The sequence below is a fragment of the Rhamphochromis longiceps genome, linkage group LG12 (genome assembly GCF_057381845.1).
Source record: "Rhamphochromis longiceps isolate RC_006_pf linkage group LG12, R_longiceps_female_GT1.1, whole genome shotgun sequence".
In the NCBI taxonomy this organism is placed as follows: domain Eukaryota; kingdom Metazoa; phylum Chordata; class Actinopteri; order Cichliformes; family Cichlidae; genus Rhamphochromis; species Rhamphochromis longiceps.
The window spans coordinates 41,209,174-41,220,083 of NC_140568.1; the positions used below are offsets into that span (position 1 = coordinate 41,209,174).

At 38.7% G+C, this 10,910-nt stretch overlaps 1 protein-coding gene across 1 annotated transcript in view; it reads right to left on the reverse strand.

Moving 5' to 3' along the window:
* sh2d3cb (SH2 domain containing 3Cb) overlaps positions 1 to 10,188 on the reverse strand; it is a 58,424-nt gene extending 48,236 nt beyond the window's left edge. Inside the window, exons 1-2 of the mRNA XM_085426386.1 lie at positions 10,070 to 10,188; positions 1,996 to 2,728 (exon numbers count right to left, since the gene is read on the reverse strand). Coding sequence (XP_085282512.1) covers positions 1,996 to 2,728; positions 10,070 to 10,088 — 752 coding nt within the window. The 5' untranslated portion in view covers positions 10,089 to 10,188. The remainder of the gene's footprint in view (positions 1 to 1,995; positions 2,729 to 10,069) is intronic.
* Between the last annotated feature and the right edge of the window lie 722 nt (positions 10,189 to 10,910).

Genomic DNA, 10,910 nt, shown 5'->3' on the forward strand with positions numbered 1-10,910 from the left:
ATTTCAGATGTTCTTTTTTATAGATACAGACACATTTCCTTTTACTTTCACTCTAGCAGGTTAAGCGAGTTCAAATCAAATGATCAGGCTGGTGATAATTAGCAGGCCTGTTATTACAGCTGTCCGATGAACTGTATATTAAGTTGAGATTCTGGACGTATCAATATTTTGTTCAATATTTTGAGCATTTTTGTGATTCTGACTTTGTAAAATTTTGGCACCTCTGAGCTTTATTTTTCCAGTAATGCACTGGTATCAGATATAATTACATCTACACGAATCACACCGTCACTTCGCTGTTTTACTCAAATGTTTGGTGACATTTAGAAGCTTGAAACAGATCTTTGCAAACGAAAACTAACTTAAAGTCAAATTCTGATGATTTTTTTTCACAGTTTTACAAACTAAATTCTTAATTACAGCATAATGTTAACAGGAATAACAAGACAATATATACTGAAAAAAGAAAAATACCAAAAAGTTCAATTTGGGAAGACATAATCATTTACTTCAGCTTGATTAAGATAGACTTTTACCTGCAGGGCCATAACATTTAAGTATTTTCATAGCCTTTTATTTGTACAAGAATCATTCATTTCTTTTATAATTTGGATTAAAGCAGCAGAAGGTGGCATGCTTTTCCTTGAAGCCAGCACTAAGCGACTGACACAAGGTCGCAAACCTGTGACAGCATGCAGCGGGACATACAAGTCAGGTGGAAAAGAGACGAAGTTAAACCTGCTGCTGCATCTCTGCCAAAGAAGTCTTATCACTCTTCAGAGTGAAGCAGCGCAGGATCAAATTCCTCCGCTTATGTAACTAACAGACCGGTCCAGAGCCAGCAAGCCGACTCACTTCAAAGTCGACTTGTAGCTAGTAAATGTTTTACTGATCCTCGTTTCAGGTTTTATGGCACCAAACTAACCAAAAACACGCCTCTATTTCCGCCTTTACAAATATACTTCAAACGAAAAAAAAGCGACCGAAGGGATAAAAATATCAAAGCCTCGGAGCTGAGACTGTTCCCCGAAGCAGATTAACAGATGATCGCGACAGATAGTTTTCTCTGACTGTCTCACTGTTTCAGAAAAAACTAACTGTGTGTGTTCTTATTCAAGAAACACAAACCCTGATCTCACAGCCTGGCTCCGTGTCATCAGTGGATAAAGAGTTAATAGCGGAAGCGGTTTTCTCACCTTTCCCTCCTCACCGCGCTTAACTTTAAGTCCCCAACTTCACACATCTTGTCCCGAGGTCAGTCCTCACGGCTTCGCCCAGCTGACTGATAGCCGCGGTGAGTGGGAGCGGAGCTACTGCGCATGTCCGCAGCGACAGCCACTTTCACAGTGCATTTTAATCTTCACGTGTTGAATATTTGAGAGTTTTATTTTTTAGAGAGTGTCATAATGTTACTTACTTTCTTTTCGATAATTAATTAGTTATTATTTTACCACAGAGTTACTTTCATTGTCTCTTCTGTTACAGACAATATTTTCTATTGTTTCATTATATTTACATTTTAGATCTATTCATTTTAAATATTTCATCCAGCATTATTTGATTCAGTGACTCGAGCTTATAGAGTGTTGTGCATTTTATATTATTTTTTAATTTAATTTAAGTTGATTTAATTTTTATGCTCTATTTTTAAGATTTATATCTTTTTTCTTTTTAAACAGATAATTTAATAGATCAGTGATCGATTAAGTGACTGATTTATTTCAGGTCAACTCAATATTAAATTAATTTCCACTAACAAGCAACTGGGTGTCAGGAGGTCATGAAACATGACCTTTTTCAATCTCTCGTGATTATTACTATTTTCTACTAATAGTTTAAGTCTCACAAAGACACTTTTGTGAATTTTCAGTCTGTTTTTCTTATGTTTCTAACTAAAAACGTTTTTCTACTGATATGAACTGACTGCCTGAATAGCAATCAGGCTGTGTATTTCTGACCTGCATCTTCTGAGAGAAAAATAAATAAACATCTCACTTGTCAGCATACTCCACTTCCTGTGAGCTTTTCATGGTTGTGGTGGTTTCCTGTGTACGTGTGACGCCTCGCAGTCTCTCTGTTTGGGGGTCCAGGTGGCTGTGGGCTGTTTCAGCTATAGGATCCATCAGCACATACAGATCCTGGTTCGAAGCAGCCTTGTGGCTCTTAACTGAAGGCTCTCTGGCTGTTTCTAAATCATTCTTGCTCTTTAATGCCTCACTGCTGGTTAAAAATTCCACAGCAGGATCACAGCTGTCAGATTCTGAGGTCAAAGGTGAAGTCGGGCTGGATGTCGGTGTCACTGGCAGTGACCGGGCCAACGTAGAAGCAGGCTGAGGCTTTTCCATGTTGTTCGCACTAAGGCTTGTCAGAGCACCAAGCAGGGGCGAGTCCCGGACATGCTCTCCCGCCTTCAAATTGCCCTGCCTCTCACTCATCCCTTTCTCCTCCTCCTCCTCCTCTGTCTTGGTCTTCTTCTCCTTTAGCCCCTTGAAGCTCTTCTTCTGCTTGTCATTGCGAGGCACAGTCCCCACATGTGTGTACATCTCACAGGAGCGAGCGTAGGTGGGGCTGTGGAGGCAGGACTCCATGTCGTCCACCGACTGGTTGCCCATCCCTGCAGATTTGTCCCCGGAAAAGCTCCCATCATACTCCAGGGACGCTTTGGTGCTCTTCTTCCCTGTTGAGCGGCGGAAGGAGAGGTTGGAGAGGCTCCCGAACAGTTTTAAATCTGGAGAAGAAGAGTTAGTTAAAAAGGAGTTTAATTTTTTTTTAAGTGCAAAAACATTAATAAAAGCATTTTTAAATTACGCAGATGGAGAACACAGAAGCCAATGCCTAAGTGATTTTAGTCTTTCGAATGGCCAACAGGGGGCGACTCCTTTGGTTGCATAAAGATGTCTGAATGTATAGAAGACTATGAGAAAATTAGCCTCTTCTGATTTAATCTATGACATCAGTATACACTTTGCTGGTGACTTTATGGTCTTAATTGCCCGTTTAAAGTCCTCCATCCACATATTCTCTTCCGTTTGTCCTTATCAGGGACGCAGGGAGACTGGAGCCTATCCCAGCTATCATAGGGCGAGACACAGTATACACCCTGGACAGGTCACCAATCTGACGTAGGGCTAACACAGAGCGACAGACCTGCTTAATAAAATGTGATGTTCATTTTGTAAATGTTAGTCCCATTTAGAGTGAAATAGATGGGTAAGCAGGGTATAGAGTGTACTGTGATTTTTGGCTTCCTGGTCAGATCCCTGTATGAGGTCTGGTTTTATTAAAGAAAAAGAAGAAGAACAAGAAGAAAGAAACAGCTGGCAGTGACCTAAAATGCCAGCTGTTTCCTCCCTGTTGTGTCGTATACAGATGTTTTCTCAAAGCTGTTGCTGTCTCACATTTCTGTCCAAAGGTTTTGTGCAGCAGGGCTCATTTTCACTCACAGCATGTCACAAATTGCAATAGCAACAAGCTCTTGGCATCACATTCAAATGCAATAGTCGACCTGTAACCTCATATTTTGAACCAAACCACAGAAAAACCGCGTGTTTTTCAAACCCTAACCGAGTAATTAGTAGTGCCTTTATAGGGCCTAAACCATATATATAAACCATATATAAACCTAACCATATATATATAAAGTAAACAACACCTTTTTAGGAACAGTGATAGGCTTGTGTCAGAACCACAGACTTTATATACCCACATGTTTGTTTTATTTTTTACAGATTTGTTACTTGCTAATAGACCTTTACTCAATAAAATCTTTAGATGACTCATACCGTAACTCATACCAGGCAACATTGTTAGTCAGATTATTCCTGGAATCCTTTTAAAATACTGTGAGACTGTGTTTAAAATTATCTTCAAAATAAGAGCTCAAAAAAGAAAGGACATCATGGTAGCCTCCATCTTTTGTATACAGTCTGTGATTTCAAGCTTGTTTATCAGAATTGTTTTAGAAACATAAACATGCAGTTTTTTTTATTGTTTTTTTAGTTCATGACGTCTTTATATTCTCTGGCTTTAGATCTTTAGTCAGAGAGTTTCTCAACTTTTTTGCTTGCTGAGTGAGTTCAATCAATTTCTTTGTCATCTTTTATCTTTTAAAAAATAGAAAAACAGGAAAACACAACGTGTGTGTTAAAAACTGAAAAACCCCAAATTCATCAAGATTAAACGCGACAAAATGATTTTAATCTGGCTCGTTTTGCAGTGATGCACTGGCTGATCCCTGCACAGGGTCATCTTTTTAATTTGGGTTAGCCCCTTAGTGACATGAACATGCACATTTTAAACACACATTAGCATCAGTGCAGAGCCATTATGTCCCTATTTAGACCTACAGCTGCAAACCAACATGTTTTCTTTGCGTTGGAGGCATTTGAGGAATGTCATCGTACCCTTGTTTCTCTCTTATGAGGTGAAGCTCCCGAACTTTCACCAGTGTTCAAGTGTTTTCCCAAAGGACCAATTAGGCTCTGGAGGCACTGACTGCTGTTTATTTAATTCAGCAGCTAAACATGGACTCATGATTTGGAGAGAGATACAAAGATGGGGTTGATGGAGGGTAGATGTTATCTTTTACACTTGAGCCAGCATGTGTCACTTCCACATTGTTCTTAATCGATTTCCATGACCATAAAAATGAGAAAATGTTCTTTATTGCCTGTCATATTTTAGAGTAAATCCCACTCAGTGGAGTTAAGTTAAACACTGTAGTACTAAACAATCAACTTAAAAACCTCCTCTCTTTCCAATAAACAGATATGGGCATTTCCCTTTGTGTCATTTATTCCTTATTATACTGTTGGGTTTTGTTAAGTTTATGGTCAGTTTTGCTTCTGTTTTTACTTAATTCATCCCCTTCTCTGTGTTTTTTAGTGCTGTCCTGTCTCATCTCAGAGAGAAGTGAACATTTGTCCTAGATATGGCCCACATCTGTGGTTTTCTATCTGCCAGAGGTCAGATCAGTTGTGACATCTGGGGCACATCTGGCCCACATAGTACTTTCTATAACCCATGCCTGACCTGCTTTATGCCCACAGAGCACCTGATGGTGCCATAACTGAACCGTACGTACCAAAAGTAGCCCAGACCAGGCCCGACTGTGCGTGCCTGCTACCTGGACTGTTTTTCACTCCCTTTGTCTCCCTCTGTTTGTTGTCAATGCATGCTTTGTCTCTCTGACATGCACTTCCTGTTTTATTTTGGTAGCAACTGTATTCGCTTGGTTGTAGAAACATTCAAAAATCCCAAAGAACTTGTTAGGCGTTGAGTTCATTCTGTTTTTAAAATGGTTTCGCTTTCTTTGAGATACAATTACTTTGAGGAACTAAGGAAAAATTATCTACTGTTAACTCTAATCAGATTTATGTATATAGTGCCAAATTATAACAGCAGACAAGCAGATTTTACAAAATTTGCAGCTACGTCCTTTGCCAATTTCTGTTAAGAAAAATAATGCCACGATGTTCCAAAATTAATGTTTTTCTGCAGCAAACAGATTCACTTCAGCATTTATGATCCTTGGCTATTTCTGTAAATGTCAAAGGACAACGTGACACTTAAAGCAACAACGTGACTCTAAAATTTGAACTTTTTAAAACTACTCAACTGAGCTCCATTGGAGGTTTTTGTTGTCCCGAAGCCTGAAGCTGATTTGTTTTCACAGAGCGAATAAATGTCCTCAGGCTGCCTCAAAAAAATCAGTTTTTATAAGACAGCTACCAAGTCAAGCAGCAGAAGAAGAGATGCACAGAGGCCTGTTGTCCTGTCAGCAGGAATTCGCTGTCTTTTCTTAGCTCAGCTCTGTGCGCTCAGCCGGGCCGCTGTCCCTTCAAACAGCACAAAGGCACGTCTATGCTTCGTTAACAATGGAGCAAAAAGATGTTTGTAAGTGGAACAGTGGACAAAGCAACAGCGGACACACTGGAACGAGCGCCAATAGAGCACATTCATTTATGGGCTTGCACAAATAAACTTACATCAGCCTCTTTTACCAGACTCGTCTAATACCACTGTCTCTGTGCTTCTACTACTACTTTTCTACTTCAGCTCTACTAAGAGTTAATATATAGTAATATTATTCATGTCTTATGTACCATACATACAAGACATTTTCAAATATGTTTGCTTTAGATTACTTCCTCCGCTTTGATACAGTTCCATATTATAATATTTATAAATGTAACCTGTGATAAGTTACACTAAGGTTTTGGGGGGATTTTTAATGCTCAATATATTTGTGACTGATATCAACAGATGTTAAAGAAGATGTATTTTATCATATCATGGTGTGGGTCGCAATGTCGCATCACAGGAAGAGGTTCCTGTTTCAGGGCACTTCTTTAGTGTCATGTGTTCTCTCCTGATGCTCCAGCTTCCTGCCGCAGCCCAAAGACATGCATGTTGTGTTGAATGGTTATTCTGAAATAATCTAAGGTATGAATGAGTTCAGATTCAGTTCAGATAATGGATGGTTTTCATTCATTTTGTCTCCAGCAGACTTAGAGTCTCCAGCAGACTTAGAGTGCACTGGGGTTCAAGTTTATGGTGACTGAGCGTATATAGGTAAGTAAGGATTGTGCCCGATCTAAAAGTGGCCACCTGAGCTCATTTTATTTATATGCTTTTACATATAACCACTAGAGATTGCTTAATTTTAAAAATGCTTCTACACTGAAAAAGTGTTGCATTGCACTCCACTGTAGCAACAGAAAATTGGGATTTCTGGGTTAACACTGTTTATTTCACTGTACCTAAAATTAAAAATAACTTACCATGAAAATAATCAACACAAACAATTTGTCAAAGTGAGAATCTGTACTTCAAGTAAAAGGTTTATATTAAATTACAGTCTGAGTACAACTAATAAACTTAGCTGTAACAAAATAGGGTAATTATTAAAGTTGGTTCAAAGTAACATTTCTTTTCAGTGTGTTACGCTAAAGTCACACCAAGAAAAACTGTGGTGGAAGACGGCGGTCCAACTAAAATTACTGTAACTTTGTGCAATGAACAAGTTCCCTACTCGCTTTTGAAATGGTTGCTTCGAAGGACTGCGATCACTCACTTCAGTCTCACTTTGGTGCATCAAAACTGAGTTAGTCTGCTCTTATTTTTTAGATTGAAAGTTAGCAATTGCATGAAATCGCTTTGTGAAAATGTGGCAACTAAGTATGATAAATCAGTGAAGATCACATATCTGTTGCCATCCACATACACAGAAACCTACTTTCATAATCCAGCCAGAAGCTCAAAGAAAAATAAATTCAGAAATTCCTCCACAAACAGTGACGTAGCTGCTGCAGTATATCATTTAACTGTAACATGACAAAGGCGTTTGCAGCTTTGCTTTAAATGGGAATATAACATGAATACAACCAGCTGAATAAAAGGAGAACCTCCGACTGCAAAGGCGCAAACTGGGTGCTGAGTAAGATTGACTGCCATGCGTAGGCAATCTGTTTGCATTTACAAATAAGTAGGTAGTTATTAGAAAGTCAGTCAGAGAGTGACTGTGTCAGTCTGAGTCTGCTAGGACAGGCTGCAGGTTGTCTTTAGGAGACCAGACTCAAAACCAAATTTAAGACGCTGCTTTTGTCATTTGGCTGCTCTGATATTCCAATCAGATTAAAAACATAATTTAAAAACATACAATAAACAATATCTGGTTGCAAATTTAATAAATTGTTTCAAATTCTTTTGGCTTTTATTATAAAGCATATTTCAGAAGTCTGCAAGTTGCAGTTGGAGTTTCAATATAAGTGAGCTGTTTAAAGTTTCCTTAATCTGGGGCGTGAACACAGCTGCAGCCTGTAGTTGTCTAATAAATGATGAATCCCTCTTCAGCACTGAGGCTTGCTGTGAAGTCCAATCTGTCCTCACTAGTTATCTGTAGCCAGTGCAAATATCCTTTCTATGGAAGCAGCTTGCCAACCAGGCCAGTGAGCTTCAGCTGACAGCTTTACCTTTGCATGTAACAGTTACGTCGGGCTTTGGAAAAATAAGATGGCAACAGCAATTTACCAACAGTCAAACACATGAAAAAGGTTTGCAAGCGACAGACAAAAAAGCAAAGAAAGTGAACTGAACACAAGTGAACATCAAAAATGGCAGAACTATTAAAGACAGCAACAGAATTTAGCTAAAAGAATAAACAGAAGACCACAGCAGAGGGGGAGGTGTTTGAACTATCAATTACAGTAAAATGTGCAGCACCAGCCGCAGTGATAAGAGTAAGCAGAAGTGGCAAGGCAGCAGTAAAAATATTTTTGTGTCAGGAAGTCTGACTGAGATCAAGATCTGCTTTGCAAAAACAACACTGATAACTACTTTAATACACAAATTCTCACCCGATTGCATTTAGTGAAAAACAGCCGTCACACACAAATTAAACATGGAGAGTGTTTTTATATCCGCTGTCCAGTTTCTGCAGCTTCCATTGCAGATACACAGTCACTGGACTTTTCTACAACACAGTTTAGAACATTTAATGGTAATTTATCACCTGTGTGTAAAACGTTTTTAAAAATTTATGTCTTCAAATGCCTTATTAGGCTTACTTCCTACTTCTAAGCTGGACTGCTGTAATTATTATCAGGATGTCCTAAAAACCCTCAAAGTTGCTCCAGAATGCTGCAGCCAGAGTTCTGACAGGGACTAGAAAGAGAGCATATTTCTCATGTATTCTCATCAATCCAGAATTGAAGTTAAAATCCTGCTCCTCACATGCAAGATTGTGAATAGTCAGGCTCCATTTTATCTCAAAAACCTCATCATACCATATCAACCTGTTAGAGCACTTCGCTCTCAGACTGCCGGCTTACTATTTGAAAATAGAATGAGAGGGAGATGCTTCAGTTTTCAGGCCTCTTCTGTAGAACCAGCTCCCAGCTTGGATTCAGGAGACAGACACATCTCTACTTGTAAGATCAGACTTTCTTTTGTGCTAAAGTGTACAGTTTACTGCTGGATCAGGTGACCCTGAATCCCCCCTTAGTTATGCTGCAATAATTCTAGGCTGCTGGGGGATTCCCATAATGCATTTCTTTTTCACTGACTATGTGTTAATAGACCTCTCTGCATTTAATTATTACTTGTTATTAATCTCTGACTCTCTTCCACAGCATGTCTTTTGCCCTGTCTTCCTCATCTCACCCCAACTGTTAGCGGCAGATGGCCCCGCCCCTCCCTGAGTCTGGTCCTGCTGGAGGTTTCTTCCTGTTAAAAGGGAGTTTTTCCTTCCCACTGTCGCCAAAGGTCTTGCTCATAATGTTGCTGGGTATTTCTCTGTTTTATCATATGGTCCTCATCTTACCATACAAACCACATTGAAGCAACTGTTGTTGTGATTTGGAGTTATATAAATAAAGTTGAACTGAATTGAACTGAGATCCCCTCATGACCCTGATAAGGATAAGCGGAAGAGAATGGACGGATGGATGATCAAGATCCCAAATATCTATTTACAACATGTCACATGAAATTTGTAGATTTATCTCAGAAAAAGCTGCGTGCCCGGCAGAGAGACACAGGCTAGTTTGATGCCACAACTTTTGTACTATTACTTAGAAGGATTACACCTTTCACCTAAATTTAAACATCCTTGTTAGTAGATCTGCAATGTTGTAAGATGACTGATAAGTCATCCAACAAAAATGTTGGAAAATGACTGTTTCAGTCCTGAAACTGAGGTTTTAAGCTTTGTATAGAACATAAGCACAACTTTAATTCATGTCATGCCCAACCAGTTTTATCTTGTGACCTTTGGACGATCTAAACTTTAGAAAAAAATATTGCTGGATTTCAGAGCAAAGATTTTTTTTTTTACTGTGTATGCTTTGTGTGAATTCTGCTGTCACTACCTTTTCTTTTTAGTATTTTACACCAAAATATAAAACTTTAAACAGTTTTTAAAATCAGCCTAAAATCAGAGAAAGTTCAGTCCACCATCAGGTGCTTCTCTCACTGACGGATTTGATTTACTTTTGCTGGATCCTTTAGGGCGACAGACGACAAGTACTTTTCCAAATAATTCCCCATCAGAAAAAAAACCATAACTTACTCAGTTTCCGTTTGCTCATGGCTCACTGGTGGAGTGTGTGGGCTTCCTAATAACATGTAAAGCACTCTTTAAAAGTGTCCTCCACGTCTTTCCAGCACCATGCTCTTTACTCAACAGAATGAATCTACTTCCTGTCTTGTGAACGCAGCGGAAGCTGGGGGTAAAATTTCAAGTTTTCGCTGTGCTGTCTTGTAGCAATCAGATGACAAGTCTATCGTCACTTTACACTGGAAGTGAGAGGTGCAACAGCAAATTACTGTTTTCTCACTAACTCACTACCCAACCAACAAACCAACAAACAGGAAATCTCATTGTGGTTTCTACAAGAAAATTATATATTTTTACTTTAAATATAATTTAAATTCAGACACTAGTAGATACACAATGGTAGCTGGAAACTCTTTTTTTGGCATCTCTATAATCTATACACAAGAAACATTAGCAGCAGTTATGAATTTAAAGATATATTCAAGACGTGTGGACTGTTTACCAATAAATCATCTCTTGTCTGTTGTTGCCTTTTAGCAAACTGTATAATGTTTGATTATGTATGTATGCCATAATCAAACACGTGAAGATGTTTACAGTATCCATCGGTATCTAGTGTGTGTGTGTTTTAATATACTTATTTTTATTTTATTGCTTTTCTTCTTTCATCACATCTGCATCATAAGCTTTATCCATACATTCAGATTTTTGATCAAAAGTAGAAAAAAGAGACACTGATGATCAATAAAATAATGCATCCTTTAAGTAACGCAGTCCTGCCTGTGTTTGGCATGTTTCTGCTGTACACCATACCAAGACAAAGCCTAAAAAGTCTAATTTAAACCAATTTTTA